General features: G+C 41.2%; 1 protein-coding gene across 1 annotated transcript; it reads right to left on the minus strand.

Moving 5' to 3' along the window:
* Positions 1–3855: 3855 nt before the first annotated feature.
* LOC121726601 lies at positions 3856–4657 on the minus strand. Its single transcript, XM_042114028.1, has 2 exons — positions 3991–4657; positions 3856–3930 (listed from the first exon to the last, which is right to left on the minus strand). The coding sequence occupies exons 1-2, from the start codon at positions 4588–4590 to the stop codon at positions 3874–3876; spliced, it is 657 nt and encodes a 218-aa protein (XP_041969962.1). The 5' UTR covers positions 4591–4657; the 3' UTR covers positions 3856–3873.
* Between the last annotated feature and the right edge of the window lie 12272 nt (positions 4658–16929).

The following is a 16929-nucleotide window of genomic DNA, read 5'->3' on the forward strand; positions in this document are numbered from 1 at the left end:
ACGCGGGACGTTCGCGTCGGCAGAGCGGGAATAATCTACGGTTTCGCACCGTAGTCGCGCAGGTGTGCACACCAGTTTTGCGTTGCAGTCGCTACCGTCCCGCGTCCCACATTACTGACGCGTCAGTTTGGCCAAAACCTGAGAGCTGGTACACATTGGGCGTTTTGAAGCGCGCGCTTTGCTAATGCGCTTTCAAAACGCCCAGGCCTAAGGGCGAGGCCAAACGAGCGTAACTTCGTGAGTCGCAGAATTTCGGTCGCGTAAATTATTCTTCATACTAATCACGGCTCACAAAATAACGCTCGTTTAGCTTCTTCCTACTGGCGACGACCGTCAACCACAGAGCTGTTTCTGCGTAAAGAAAAAAAATCGGCCAAATGCGAGTCGAACTCGCCCACGAAGGATTCCGTACCGTTTAAATAATGCAAAAGTAAGAAAAAAATGTATTTTAATTTTTTTATTAAATAAGTATTTTATTTTAATTTTATTATTAATTATGAAAGTAAAAATATAATTACTAAGGGAATTAAAGAGGCAGTTGTAAATAGCAGTTTTGGTAAGTTGAAAATTATAAATGGCAAGTTTAATAACTAGTTCAGCAGTTAAAACTAAGCAGTAAAGTAAACAAAAATAAGTAATAAAAAGTAATGAAATGGATCAGTGAATCTTATATCTTTAAACGAGCAATTCTTGTATATAATATTATATTATAATTGGAAGCTCGGAATCTGCTCCAACGATTTTCATGAAATTTAGTATATAGGGGTTTCGGGGGCGATAAATCTAAGGCTAGGAATCATTTTTAGAAAATGTCATTTTATTCGTGTTTTATCGAATACCGAGCAAAGCTCGGTCAAATAGCTAGTATATACTTAATTGAACAGGAAAATAATTGCATGAGCGGTAAAAATTATTGAATGAGCGGTTACGCGTGGGCAGTAATTAATCGGAATTTGTCAGTAAGAAATCTCATTTTTAGCAATGAGGTGGTAAAATAAAATAAAAAACATGCCAATTTTTTTTTTCACAAAATTGAAATCCTTATAAAAAACATACCTTACCTAACTAAAAAATCGAATTTAAAAAAGACCTAACCTTATTAAAAAATCGATGTTAAAAAAAACAAACCTAACCTAAGGGCGACGGGTTGGCTGATTCCGCGTTCTAATTTTGCAAACGGCAAACCTAATATATCCAATTCATAGATATACTGACTCAATAAATAAAAGGTTATAATTAGAAAGAAAGGATAAATGTAAAGCAAAGAAAAGAAACAAATTCATGTAACACGGCATAAGATCCAACCCTGAATTTGAGTTGGTGTTACTGCTCGCTATAATCTGCCGAACTATTTATCGAACCGCTCATTCCATCATTTTTAGGATTCCGTTGTCAACAAGGAACCCTTATAGTTTCGGTCTGCCCGTCCGTCTGTCTGTCCGTCTATCTGTCTGTCCGTCCGTCCGTCTGTCTGTCCGCGGTTTTGCTCAGAGACTATAGGACCTACAAATCTAAAAAGATCTTTAAAAATATATTTTTTCAGGTACACATCAAGCGGGGAAGAATTTTTTTCCTCACCGTGTGGGGTGTCGTTGGATAGGTTTTTTAAAAATGTTATGAGTATTCGAAGATCATGTTCCGATTTAGGGATCCATTTGTGAAATATGACGTTTTAAAGTGGAAAAAATCGTTAGAGTTCAGTGTCCCCCCTTCTACCAGCTAAACGATTGCTTCTAGAAATGTAAAAAATTTCACGGGAAAACTATCACGGCTAAGAATACTTCATAAGTTATTGAGTAATTAGTCGATCAACTAAAAAAATGTATTCGGAGAAATATTAAAGGAACTTTTCATTCAAATTCTTTTAAACGTAACTGAGATGATGTTATTAGTAGTATAAAACACGTTATAAATGTACATTCATTGACGAGAAAATAAATATCAAAAGCGGTACTACGCAACCCTATATTGCGCGTGGCCCGACACGCACTTGGCCGGTTTTTACCGCTCATTCAGATCACAAACTATATAGAATACCAAATTCAGATATTGGACTGCTCAATTATTTTTTGTATGATAAAGTAACCGACTAATTGATTTTCTATTACTGTCCATGTTTTACTGTCGCAATAATTAACCGCCATTAAATTAAACTAGAGATCGCCCAATGGTCGAAATTCGACCTTAGTTTTAACGACATTAGGACTACTACCTAGGTATATTTTGTAGAAAATATTGACTTTATTTATATATTATTTTTTTTCAACTCTTGTCTCTGGGACTTAGCTGATCTCAGACTGGCCGTGTAAGCATTGTCTAATACTATCTTAGATTCAATAAAAAAACTATAATCCATTTTCAATTTGTCAACTTGATGTCAACAGACTTCAACCATAAATAAAAGAGTATAATTCGTATGTATAGGCTTGTCACTCAAAAATCTGTCATTTCTCATGTGTGTGTGTTGTAGTGTGTGTAATGTTTTATTTGTTAAAAAAATGTATGATAAAAGCCTAATTTCAAAATAATATTAGTTCGATGCACTTCTTCACCATATAAACTATAACTGTGCAAAATTTAATGCACCTACGTTTCCCCATTTTTCGTAAAAAGGGTTGCAAAGTTTTTCGTTCGCGTATTAATATTATGATACTCGTAACTGCTCAATATTTTTATTAAAAGCTTTTTTAATACCTTTTTAAAAGCTTTTTTGTTTTAACTTGCTCTGTATGTATGTTCGGGTGAAATTTTGAAGCAGACATATTTAACCAATTGAGCTGAAGTTTTGCATAGATGTTTAATTTGAATGATAATGCACGATATGGTAAGTGACATCACTCTTAATCCAATATGGCTGACCATCCAAGATATTAAAAATAACTATTCCCCTATTTTGGATATTGTATGTGGAATGACATTACATTCGTTTCCGAGTTACTTTCAAATCTCAATGAGCCCTTTCATTTGCTACCTATACTGCAGAAGTGCATTAAAAATAACTATTCCCGTATCTTGGACGAGCCGCCATATTGGATGTAGAATGACATTACATTCGTTTTCAAGTTACTCTCAAAAAGCATTTCATTTAAAGCACTTCTGCAATATGGGTATCAAATAAAAGGGCTCATTAAGAGTAAATTGAAAAGTAATAGAGTCGTGTCAGAGTAGACAGAATTATAGTCGCGTCGTGTCGTGTCGTGTCGTATTATGTCAAGTCATATCCAGCCGGGTTTTAGAAAATGCCCTTTTGAATCCGGTCACTTTTGTTAAGTGAAAAACTTTTTAGTCACGCAGAAATAAACTGAATATAACAACTTAAGGCCGTCCCCCGAGCAAACGACCTTGCCGCTTTACCGAGATCGCACCAAAACCTTATTTTTTTACTTATCTAATAGTTCAAAATTGTCCTAAAAAAATTTAAAACGGGGAATATGTAGTTTATGATATTGTCGATCTATTGACGTGTGTTTCAAATAAAAGTAATTCGTAAATACTAAAAAGATGCTGAATGTATGCTTGAATTTAATAAATTGGTTTTACTTTATTAAACAAAAACAGAAAATTTAAAACAGATAAAGGAATGTTGATATACTTACTGAAGATTATTGCTGTATTTTTATTATATCTTTGTAGCTTTCAAATTATGAGTTTATAAGGCTTTAAATACGATAATTTACGGAATCTCCATAGGGAAGGCCCTTGATAACGACGGGAGAGATGGACTGTATGATACGAAGATGAGGAAAACTGTAACTACCAAATGATAACACCAAGTGAAGCGACAACTGTAATGTTCCAAGATAGACTAAATCACAAAAACAGTAAAAACGTCAAAAGGAAAAATGTGACATAGAAAAGTAAAAAATACAATATTTAAAAACAGAATGGTCTGTCCAGCCAGTCGCCAACATACCCGCCCCCAGTGGGACACTAAAATTCGGTGGCGACTGGCTGGGCCTCCAGTACAATTAATTTTCTAGCCGGTCGGCGCAGCGTACCTCCCTTCGTGAGGAGGTCCGCTACGCGGACTCGACCGTCCTGACCGGGGTACGTCCTCAAGACCTTGGCTAGCGGCCACAAGCCGCGCGGAAGGGTAGGGTCCACGATCAGCACCACGTCCCCCTCCTTTATGTCTTGATATGGTTGGGACTCCTTCAGTTTCTCTCTCAGCGTTGGCAGGTACTCCCGCAGCCATCGAGCCCAGAAGTGGTCCGCCAGCCGAAGTGCCTTCCGCCACTCCTGGCGTTGTGAAAACTCCCCATCTGTCAGGTCGTTAGTCCAAGGAACCACCGATGACGTGCCTATTAGAAAGTGGAATGGTGTTATCGCTTCTGGAGCGTCGGTCGCCGTGGGGACGTACGTCAGTGGCCGGGAGTTGACGATTGCCTCAGCCTCTAAGAGCAATGTTCTGAATGTGTCCTCTTTGGGGAGGGACCTGTTTTTGAGAGTTGTCTTGAGCGCGTTCTTCACGGTGCGCACTAACCGTTCCCAGGCCCCCCCCATAAAAGGCGCGGCCGGGGGGATGAAGCGCCATCGTATTCTTCCATTCGTAGCGAAGTCAATAACGGGGCCACCGTGGAGTTTTCTCATTTCTTTGCTTGCACCGACAAAATTCGTTCCGTTGTCAGAGAGGATTTGCTTGGGCGATCCTCTTCGAGCGATGGACCGCCTTAGGCTCGTTATTGCGGCGTCGGCAGATAACGTTGTAACCACTTCCAGGTGTATAGCCCTCGTGACTAGGCATGTGAAAAGGGCGACGTACCTTTTTTCTTGACGACGGCCCACAGCTACGGCGTACGGACCAAAATAGTCTAGGCCAGTGAACGTGAATGGTCTTGTGCGGTGGTTCAGCCTCTCCAGGGGCAGGTCTCCAGTTGGTGGTAGGACCGGGCGACCCTTAAATCTTCGACACCCAGCGCAAGAGCTCGAGACGCTTTTAATGGTTTTTCTAGCGTTAATAATTCGGTATCTTTGTCGAAGCTCGTTGAGAACAGTTTCGTCAAACCCGTGTCCCATCTTTACGTGGAGTTCCATTATTAATAATCGCACGATGTGGCTCCGACCGTCCAATATTATTGGGGCTTTTACGTCTTCGGTAGCCGTTAATGCCAATTTGATGCGGGTGTCCGCCCGCAGGAGGTTATCTTTGTCCAGGAACGCACAGAGAGACGTTATTCGGCTGGCTTTGGGGAGGGGCTGCGAGGCCCGCAGGTGTGTGATTTCTTCGGCGAAGCAATCCCATTGCGAGTGTCTCAATAATGTCTTCTCCGCCCAGGCGAGGTCGGACTCTAGAAGTTGAAGAAGGGACGTGGTGCTCCCTGGACCTATGGACATGAAAATTGAAGAATTAAGATCAGCCGAACGAGTTATTTTGGACATAAACAATCTAGCAAATTGATAAACGCGTGCAGTGGATCGCAGAAGGCGCAGCCAACTACTAAAACGTCTCGGATCGGGCACTGGGAATTTTGAAAAAGGTTCTTCGGTAAGAAGACCAACAATTTCTGGCTTTAATTCGGAATCTGAAAGGTTCGCGGTATTGGCTTGCGTTTCCTTTGGCCAAAAGTCCTCAGTCTGCAAAAGGAAAGGCGGGCCAGAAAACCATCTATGGTTAGCCTCGAGTTTCAAAACTTTAGGCTTCGTGGCATCGTCAGCCACGTTGAGAGAGGTAGGGAGCCATCTCCAATCAGACGGGTTGGAGAGTTCCGCTATCTCTCCCAACCTATGCGCTACAAAGGGCTTAAAATTACGCGCGTCGCTCCTAATCCACTTCAAAACTGTAGTGGAATCCGTCCAAAATATTGTCCGCGACGGTTTTAGACGGTGGGCACTTTTAATTGTTTGCGAGAAACGTGATGCAATTAGCGCTGCTTGTAGCTCTAATCGGGGTATCGATAACGGCTTCAGTGGCGCCACTCGCGCTTTACTACCGATTAGGGCTACAGACACGGTGCCATCTGTGTACATCACGCGCCAGAAAGCGACACAGGCGTATGCTTGTTCTCCACCGTCCGAAATGACATGAAGTTGAATGTCACTCCGCTCCAGGTTGAGAAGGTAGCATCGTGGCACCTCTATAGAGGAGGCTTCCCTTAGGAGTTTACACCATGCTTTATATTCTTCTACGTACTTACTTGGCAGTAGCGTATCCCAACCGACGCCTTCGCGCCATAATTTTTGTATAAGAATGCGTCCCCAAATTGTGATGGGCATGAGAAGACCTAAAGGGTCGTACAGCTTCATCACATTTGAGAGAACAATTCGTTTGGTAACGGCTTCGTCAGTCGTTTCAGTGGTCGCCCGAAAGGTGAGAGTGTCTCGGGCGGGATTCCATTTGACGCCAAGAACGCCTACTTCCTTGTTAGAGGGTAAGTAGATGTCATCACAATCGCTTCGGAGTTCTTTTGGAATTTTAGATAATGCGTCTGGTACGTTGGAGATCCAGGATCGCATTTCGAATTGGCAATTTTTGTGAACCATGACTATCTCCGAAGCTATTCGTGCTGCGTCAGCGATGTTAAAATGGCTAGATAGGTAGTCGTCCATGTAGTGATCGTTTAAGATGGCGCTGCAGGCTTCTGGGTGAGTCGATTGAAATTCTTTAGCGTTTTTATCTTTAAGGTGGAGCGCTATAAAAGGGCTACAAACGGCGCCAAAGATCATCGACGACATACGATACTCGCGTACCACTCCGTTTGACCGCCAAAGAAAGCGCTGAGCGTCCCTATCTTTAGGACTTATTTTAATCTGGGGAAACATCTCCTTTATATCCGCATTTAAAGCTACGGGCCCTTCTCTAAACCTGAATAGTATATCTATCAAAGATCGCAGGAGGTCCGGGCCCTGTAACAACATGCTGTTCAAACTGACACCTCGTGTCGTAGCGGCAGCATCGTGAACGGCTCTCAACTTCTTTTTCTGCGGATGGAAGACACCAAATATAGGTAGGTACCAGCGGACGCGACTACGATGCTGGTCGCTTCCGTGGTAGGTACTAGGTTCGCATTCCTCGGCATATCCTTTAGATAGAATATCCGTAATAAATTTTCTAAACGCTACTTCAAACTTTGGGTCCTTTGACATTTGCCTTTCAAGAGCCTTAAGGCGGGACAACGCTTGTGGGTAACTATCGGGTACAACGTTTGGTAAGTGCTCCTTCCAGGGTAAAGCGACTTCAAAGCTGCCATCCGCCAGTCGTCGAGCCGACTCGTCAATGATACTGACGGCGCGTGCATCGTCGACGCTCTGGCGAGGTAGGCTTTTTGTAATGCCTAAAGAGTCAATATCGTATTGACTTTTAATCAAGGCGTCCAACTCGTCACAGTGCTGGTGAACGTTGAGCTGGTTCACGAATTGCATTGGCTTGGAAGAGTTAGACGAGGCACCGTGGAGTACCCACCCTAAGAGGGTTCTCGAGGCGACAGGTTCATTTTTCCGTCCACAACGCACCTCACGGCTGACTGTCAAATGCCAGTCAGGGGCACCGATAAGTATGGAAGGGGGGTCGCTGCTTGTCGTCAGGTCGGTGGACAAAGCCGCCAAGTGGTCGTAATTTACCACGTTCACTTTATCGTTACGCACCCGTAAATTAAGGGGTTTAATGGCCCTTGCGTTTTCGACAAGGTGTCGTTCGGTTTTATTGCGACCACGGATGTAGAAGTTGACATAACTTACGTCCACGACCTTCGACATATCGCCAACCCCCTCTAACCTGACCCGCTCCTGTCGGATGGGAACAGCACCGATACGAGTCGCTACTTCGCTGTCGATGAGCGTCGCGGTACTGCCCTCGTCCAGTAGTGCCGTCGTCTCATACTCGCCGTCGGGGCCCTCAATAGTGACCGCAATGATTTTAAGAAGGCCGCGCGGGAAGTTGACGGGCTGCGGAGTTTCTGGAAATTGTGGGAGGTCAGTATTAGATATCTGTAGCGGTGCTTCTGTTTCGCTACTGTTACGTATGGTGGCGCTTGTGACGGCACTTTGAACGTCGGTACTGGTATTGGTTACCTGCACGTCGGCCGGTGCGCGTAATGTAATGTCAGTTTGGCCATGAAGTAGTGCGTGGTGTCGTCTGAGACATCCGTCGACCCCGCAGCGTTTAGTTCCGCGGCAGTTATTCCACGAGTGTGGGTAAGTTTTAAGACATCGATAACACGCTTTTGAGTCTTTTACCCACTGCCACCTGTCGCTTACCGATAGAGAAAGGAATGGTTGACACGCTCTTATGAGGTGTTGTCCTTTCTTGCAAAAACTACAAGTGGGTACGGAGTTGCCGGACGTTGTTGCGTGTACCGACTCAACTCGTTTGGGAAAGGTTTTGTGCATAGTATAAACAGGCGGCCTGGGCGTCACGTTAACAATATCGAATACAAAGTTATATTTAAGTTGTTTGTCCGCCTCCGCTAAAAGAAATTTTGACAACGTCTCTAATTTTGTCATATTTTGAGACGAAGGCATACAAGCGGCGGCAAAGTCGGTAAATCGAGACCTCGTATGCTCGTTTAGTTTTAATAGAATAGAGCGGAAAAGCTCGGGCGAGTACAAGTAGTCATTTTGATTTAAAATTTTAATTGTACTAATTAAGTTTCGCAGTTTGTTCGCAAGTGCATTTAAATGTTCAGGGGTACTTATCTTAGGACTGCCTCGTATGTCCGAGATTTCTCGGGCCACCAGAATTTCCGGCCGGGCGTATGTCTGCTGCAGGGCGTCGATAATCTCCTGAGGGTCAAGAGACGTCCACAGCAAGGACGCCACGGAGTGGTAGGCGGGTCCGCGAATCGCGTTTTGCAGCCGCGAAATGTTTTCCGCTGCGGAAAAATTTGCGTTACTTCTAAAGGCAAGCCATTGGCTTAATTCACCAGCAAAGGGGACCAGTTCGGGTCTTTTAGGGCGGTCGGCGAGAGCATTGATGGCTTGGGCGAGTCGAGCGATCGGTTCGGACGATGAATCAGCTCTCGGTAGTCCTCCGTTAGTACCCGTCATTTGTGTGGGTGGGCAAGGGTTGGCGGTAGCACGTGGTGACAAGGCCTCGAAGGTCAGATCCGCCAGCTGTACGGGTGGACCTTGGGTGCTTCCCAAAGTCACAGCTGGGGTTCTACCTGGCCTGTCACCTGCAATTGCCATGTTTTGCCCGCGTACCCATGACGCGGTACGTCGTAAACTAGAGTAAGAACTACAACGAGACTTATCTTTTAGCTCCGATGCGGCAAGCTTCGCACGAAGCTCCGCTTGCTCGACCTCGGCCTCCAGGCGCGCGAGTTCGCGCTCGCGTTCGGCCTCTAGGCGCGCGAGTTCGCGCTCGCGCTCGGCGTCGCGTTGTGAGAGCTCGCGCTGCCTCTTCAGTTGCTGCCGCGTGCACTCCGCCTCCAGGGCCAACCTTTCTGCCCTTACGGCTGCTGAAGAGCGCGAAGACTGCGTGCGCTCGTTTCCGGTTCGACCACTGCAAGAACTCGCGTTAGTGCTTTGAAAGAAAGCCTCCCCTGTTCGGCGCCGGCTGGGATGGTCGTCTGCCTCGGGCCCTGGCGACGCGCTGGAAGGCGCTGTGTCTGTGGGCTGTAAGACTCTCCCAGCCAACGATGCCGGGTCAATCTCGGAACCAGTGTTCGAAACCAGGCGAACGTCGTGAAGCGAACGATCACTGCACTGGGTTTGCTCGGCTTCGGCAGTTGCCGCTTCTGCGATGGATTTTCTAGAACTCTTAGAACGCGTCAACATGATGAAGTTCTAAAAAAAATGCGCAAACGAAAGATTAAAATGTAATGTGAAGTAAATGACGAAAATAAGCTACGGTGAAGAGAAGGATACTACAAATAAAGTGAAATAAGGTGATACTACAACGCATTAATGATAGTACTACGCTAAGGCGACAATGAACTAGAACTAAGACGATTTTAAAACTACGATGAAGACAAAATAATGGTTCTAAATTACAGCGAAGAAGGACCAAATGATAACGACGGGAGAGATGGACTGTACGATACGAAGATGAGGAAAACTGTAACTACCAAATGATAACACCAAGTGAAGCGACAACTGTAATGTTCCAAGATAGACTAAATCACAAAAACAGTAAAAACGTCAAAAGGAAAAATGTGACATAGAAAAGTAAAAAATACAATATTTAAAAACAGAATGGTCTGTCCAGCCAGTCGCCAACAGCCCTTATACAACAAAATATACTACAAACAAAATATAAGTAGTTAATATTTAAAGAGGGCTCCCATACAACAAACTTGATTTTTTTTTGCCTTTTTTACTCGATATCAATAATGGTAACAGGCACTAACAGGTAGGCACTCACTAAATCCATTATTATATGTGTACTTTATTTATGAATAAAAATATTAAAATAAAATGAAAAATACAGAATTTTTGGCCTATTTTTGCTCTATAATAGTACGGAACCCTTCATGAGCGAGAGCGACTCGCACTTGGCCGATTATTATTGCCTAAAGATGTGCGGGTCCCACGGCACGAACCTTTGTGCGCGTGAAAGTAACAAAAGTAAACGCATCTTTTTTTTTTTATGTATTTATTCAAGTATTTTACAAAATTGTTTCAAAACCGCCAAACTGCATATCAGTTTGTATTAAAATATGACTTATTTTTATGAAATAAGGGGGCAAACGAGCAAACGGGTCACCTGATGGAAAGCAACTTCCGTTGCCCATGGACACTCGCAGCATCAGAAGAGCTGCAGGTGCGTTGCCGGCCTTTTAAGAGGGAATATGGTAATAGGGGAGGGTAGGGATGGGAAAGGAAGGGAATAGGGGAGTATAGGGAAGGGAATTGGGCCTCCGGTGAACTCACTCACTCGGCGAAACACAGCGCAAGCGCTGTTTCACGCCGGTTTTCTGTGAGAACGTGGTATTTCTCCGGTCGAGCCGGCCCATTCGTGCCGAAGCATGGCTCTCCCACGTATAAAACTAGACTATTAGTAGGTATCTTGAGTGTATAAATTAATCCTTGTGATAAGCTGTTGATAAGTATATTATAATATTATGTTTAACATATTGAACTGCAACGATAAGGGGTCAGCCGTCAAGGTGACAACAGGAAATAACGGCCATTTGAAAACGCGCAAACGTGCATGTTTAGATTAAAACTTAAGCATCAAAATAATATATTTGTATTTATGTCTCAGGAATATCAGTGTGATTCACATTTATTATTTAGAGACAGACAGACAGCTAAAACATTTTTAAAATATCATGTCGTGTGTTAATTTAACATTAAAAATAATAATTAATCAGATACTCCGCCGCACTCAGATTCATAATATTCGTCTCTGAGTGGAGCAGTAATATTGGAGTCTACGGGCTACGGCGTAGCACCTACGACGTAGACGCTGGCCTACGAAACGTATTTTGTATTTAGTGGTATAGGGCGTGGCCCTTGAGTAGGTCGTGGCTTCGATTCCCGCGTTGGACAGTTATTAAAAGTTTGCTGAGCACAAAGCAGGCTGATTGTATGACAAGAAAGTGAATTTACAAAACTAACGAATGTCATGTGTCTCACTGATAATTAGTATCAGTGTTATATAACAAAGGGCTACTGCTGCACTCAGCGACGAATGATAAATTTATTATAATCAAAGAAATCTCTACTTTATTACTGTTATTAAATCTGGGGGCACGGCAGTAAGGTACATTGTGTTTTCATCGCATGAAAACACAATGTACCTTACAATTTATACATAATTATTATATTATTAGATTGTTTAGTCTATTGCGCTTCATGCGATTGATGCAGGCCCGTATTGCTGTGTGATACTGTATAGTGTTATACTAAACAATCTAATCATGCGATGTCCAAGTCCATCTATTTATTTAAAACGTAAAATATTTTTAATATTGATATGTTAATAACTTACGAACTAACTTGAGACAGAAGTCCCCTAGGTAGGGACTGAATTAATTAACCGACTTGATATTGCATGGATCTCATAAATTTTACGGTATAAAAACTGAGTTGCGAGACTTGGTTTTTTTACAGGATGTTTTTGATGGGATAAAGATTTACATAATCACCATGCATTATATTCTGTCAAAATCTTAAGTAGTCAATATTCGTCTCTGAGTGCGGCAGTTCATGTTTGTAAACGTGAACTCGGCTAGGAGTCATTGGAGTCATAATGACGCTTACGATTCTCTGCTGACTTAAGAATCCATACTTCCATTATAAACCTGTTTCCGCATACCGTCGAACCGATTTTTTGTTGGCATGGAATTTTTTTGACTCCCAGGAAAGGAATTAGGATACTTTTGTCGCTGTAAAATGTACGGTTCCATCGCATTAAACATTAATGCTACGGAGTCGCAGGCGTCATCTAGTAGACTATACTCTATGCTTTTACGGAGTCGAAATCTTCGATGCCGCAGAAGGAACTTTTAAACAAGCGACTTGTTTCGTCCATTTCTTCCCTCCTCGCTCGATAATAGCTCTCCTGACATTCCGTGTACACTTCAAAGGCAAGAGTTTTGATAATAGCGAATGTGATGACTAGACATCGGATTATATGCATTTGCACACTTGCATATGCAAATGCATATAATGGGGCTTTTTAGGCGATAGTGCATATTTTGGCATTTTTTCGTTGATAGTGCATATTTCAGCCATATTATGCCCTCGTTGTCTCCAAACTAGCTATCATAATACACACCGAGGCCACGAAACAGAGGTATGATAGATCAAAATCCTTTAAATATGTAGCCCACCCTTGTTTAAAGACTTCCGCAATAATGGACACTAAGATTGTAAGTAAAGAAAGAAGACAAAGTCCTGGATTTAATGGAATTATGAAAATTTGTGCATTTATTATGGGCAACACCGGAAAACTCTTCCCAAAAGAATACATTTTTATAATAAGTGGCTTTTGATTGTGCATATTTTGTGCATATTTCGGCCATTTTTCATGCATATTTGCATGCATATTTCGGCATATTGATCGTGCATATAATCCGATGTCTAGTGATGACTGATGATTAATGGCCTTATTATAGTGATGATGATGATTAGTATTTAAATTGACACATTGATATTTAAATATGCTTGTAGTTGTTGAAACAACGCCGAAATTGCCGAACATGTTACATGCCGTATCTAGAGGTATAAAGATTCAAGAGTTCTGTGCAGCACCTTCGGAACCAGGGTATACTTCGGCGCCACTGACCTCCATTATTGGAGATCAGTGTTCGGCGCAAATGCTTAGTTTTTAGTAGTTCAAGCTTAAAATCCTTCAGAAAAACGTTAAATTACTATGTGATCCATATAAATTTCAAGGAGTCCCATCGATTTCTCATGGATTGCATCATCAGATCACCACTTTTGTGACCACGTTACGAAATTTGGGCTACATCTCCTTTAACAACAAAAGGATTTTGGAAATCAGTCCACAAATGGCGGAGTAGTCCGCGAACCATTATAAAAAAACCGGTCAAGTGCGAGTTGGACCCGCCCATGAAGGGTTCCGCAGCAGCAGTAAGGATACCCAACGCGTATAGGTAAGATGAATAATTTTTTTTTTGTTTCAGTTGTACCTATGGGGACCCCTAAATTTTTTTATGGTTTTTCCATTTTTATATCAAAATCTTAATGCGGTTCATAGACTACATCTACTTATCAAGTTTCAATAGCTCTTATAGTTTCGGGGAAAAATGGCTGTGACATACGGACGGACAGACAGACAGACAGACAGACAGACATGACGAATCTATAAGGGTTCCGTTTTTTGCCATTTGGCTACGGAACCCTAAAAAGTGAAATACATCCTCCTCCTTTTCGGAAGTCAGTTAAAAAAAGGCTTAGTTATTCCTTACTACAGTCCGGTCAAAATCGCTCCAGCCATATCAGAGATTAGCCGTAACAGACAGACAGACAGACATACAGACAAAAATTGTAAAAAATGTTGTTTTGGTGTCTATACGTATTTGGTGTCTGACCCCCGGTTTCTGAAAGGTATGTCAAATCACTGATCAACTAACACTGCTGTTAATTTAGCATAGATGTCAAATCAGTTTGTGTTTTTGATACAGTGATCAGCCGAAAATTAACTAATCTATGATCATTTTTAATTTGACTAGCGATTTGTTTGTTTTCGTTTATTGCTTCACTATTAACTATCAAAAATGCAAATTAAATGTCAAAAGAAGGAATTACAGACTGTCATTGCTTTCAAAGATGTTCTGGGAATTTCAAATGTGATACTTTTTGAAACATTGATCAGACGAAAATTAACAAATCTTTGATAATTTTGATTTGACATGCGATTTTTGATATATTTTCGTCCATTTGTCAGAATTCCGAATTTCAATTTTTCAGACAATATCGAAACCTAAATTCTTCTTCATTATAGAAATGAAATTGATTATAATATACATTTTTTGCAAATAAAACGAGTATTGCAAATAAAACAGTTTTTTTGCATAATCGACGTATTTCTTACGAATTTTTATAAAAACTTCATAATAAATGTGTTTACGAACCTTATAGTAACGTAGGTTCAAAGAGAAAATGTAGATTCACATAAAAAAATCAATTGAATTCATAAGTTAATTCACCCATAATTACCGATTAGTTGACACAGCTTTTGACAAACCTTTAATCTACGATCATGGCTTGACAAGCGTTTTGGAAACCCAAAATGGCGGTTGACATATCATTCTCGAGTCAAATTAAACAGCTACCGTCAACTGACGCGCTGATCAAATTAAACTAACTAACCGTGCTTCTAACAACCCAATTGTTACTTGACAAGAGATTTAACAGGCGATTAGTTAATTTTAGTGTTGATCTGCCTTTCAGAAACCGGGTGTATATGTAGTAAAAAACAGTTCTTTCAATATTACAAACAGACACTCCAATTTTATGTATATGTATGTATGTATGTATGTATAGGTGTATAGATATAGATGTATAGATAAGAGATACATGAGATGTAGTTGGCAATGATATGCTTACTTTTTTTTTTAAATGGTCCAGTGGCTTAGAGCGTGGCTATTGCCTCGGAGGTCGTGTGTTCGATTCCCACCTTGGAAACATGTAATTTCCAAGTTCTCTTAAGACAATGCAGGCTGATCGCCTGATTTATGCTTGTTTATGTCTGGGATTTTCTGCAATAACAACTTAAAATAGGTGTTGACTAATAACTGATATATATATATTATTGTTAACAGCGACAGTGATAAATAAATTATTATTTGTTTATTTCCTTTAATTATCCTTATAAACTGTTCATCATTATTTTTAGTACCTAATATGTAAACATTTACGTAACGTACCTAATATGTAAACAGTTCCCAATATTTGATCTATCTCTGGTTTTGCCCTACTAGAGATAGGAATAGCTCACAATTCACATAAAATATATGTCTCTTATGTCTAATGTGAGATATTCCTATCTTTAGTAGGGCAAAACCAGAGATAGATCAAATATTGGGAATGGCCGTAAATTAGTTGTTGCAATATTTACAATTAAATAACTCCGTTACGCCAAAATAGGTTTATCACGCTGGAACATTGTCCCGGGACCAAAATTATCCTATGCCCTTTGGTATGGAGAGATGAAGAGCCCCCCTTAAATATTTATTTTATTTTATTTTTAGTATTTTGTTGTTATAGCGGCAATAAAAGTCAGAAATACGCAATCTGTGAAAATTTCATAAGTCTAGCTATGGCGGTTCTTATACCTAATACAAATACTAGAACAAATAAATTAAATGTTCAAGGGGAGCACCCTTAACACCAAACGTACACAACAAACGTAATTTTTTTGCTATTTTTTGTGAAGGCACTTGAAATGTTCAGAAAATACTGAATTGTATATATAATTAAAAAAAAATAATAATTACCCATACAAAAAACACATTTCTGCTCTATTATGGTACGGAACCCTCCGTGCGCGAGTCCTACTCGCACTTAGCCTATTTTTAAGTTACAAAAAGTTTTAGTACTCTTCAGGAGGTACAATTAGTCCGATAAGTTATTACTTATTATTAACTAGCTGTTGCCCGCGACTTCGTCCGCGTGGACTTTAGTTTATAGCGCGTGGTGTCAACAAAATTTGTGTCAAATTTAAAAACTTTTTAAAACCCTGGTAAGTGGTACCCCTCTTAGGGCCGCGTTACACCGGAATGGCAGCGCTGAAAGTGCTCGCCTCGCCGCTGCCATTCCGGTGTAGCGCGGCCCTTAATTAATCAAAATACCCAAAAACAGCTGTGCAGTGTGCACATAATCTATACTAATATTATAAATGCGAAAGTATCTTTGTCTGTCTGTCAGTCTCGCTTTCACGCCAAACGCCAAAAGTATCTCTGTCTGTCTGTCTGTCTGTCAGTCTCGCTTTCACGCCAAACGCCAAAACTACCGAACCGATGGTAATGAAATTTTGTATACAGATAGTCTAAAGCCTGAGAAAGGACATAGGCTACTTTTTTTACTGGAAAAAAGGGTTGTAAGGGGGTGAAAATGCGTAAATTTGTTCAAATTAAGTTAGTTCCAGCAATTCATAATAGATGGCGCCATGCGTCTTCTACATCGCGCTGACGCTTGCTCAAAAGTCTTCCTATAAGACGTGGTATCATCTTACATTTAAGTTTCGATTTTTTTCGATTGTTATATCTATTCTACGGTATTAAATAACTCAGTACTTTATCTGTGCAGTGACGTAACCTTAAATCTATCAATGATAAATAGTTTATGGGTAAAGTTGTGTAATCGGAGGGCTAAATAAGCTTTAAAATTTGGCATAAAATATAAAGTTTAATATAAAAAAAATGAAATACTTATTGTGTGCACACTGCACAGCTGTATTGATTTAAGGGGTACCAGGGTTGTTTTATAAAAGCTTTTGACACCAATTTTGTTGACATCGCGCGCTATAAAGTACTATAAACTGAAGTCCACGCGGACGAAGTCGCGGGCAACAGCTAG

Source organism: Aricia agestis, chromosome 4, assembly GCF_905147365.1.
Source record: "Aricia agestis chromosome 4, ilAriAges1.1, whole genome shotgun sequence".
Classification (NCBI taxonomy): Eukaryota; Metazoa; Arthropoda; class Insecta; order Lepidoptera; family Lycaenidae; genus Aricia; species Aricia agestis.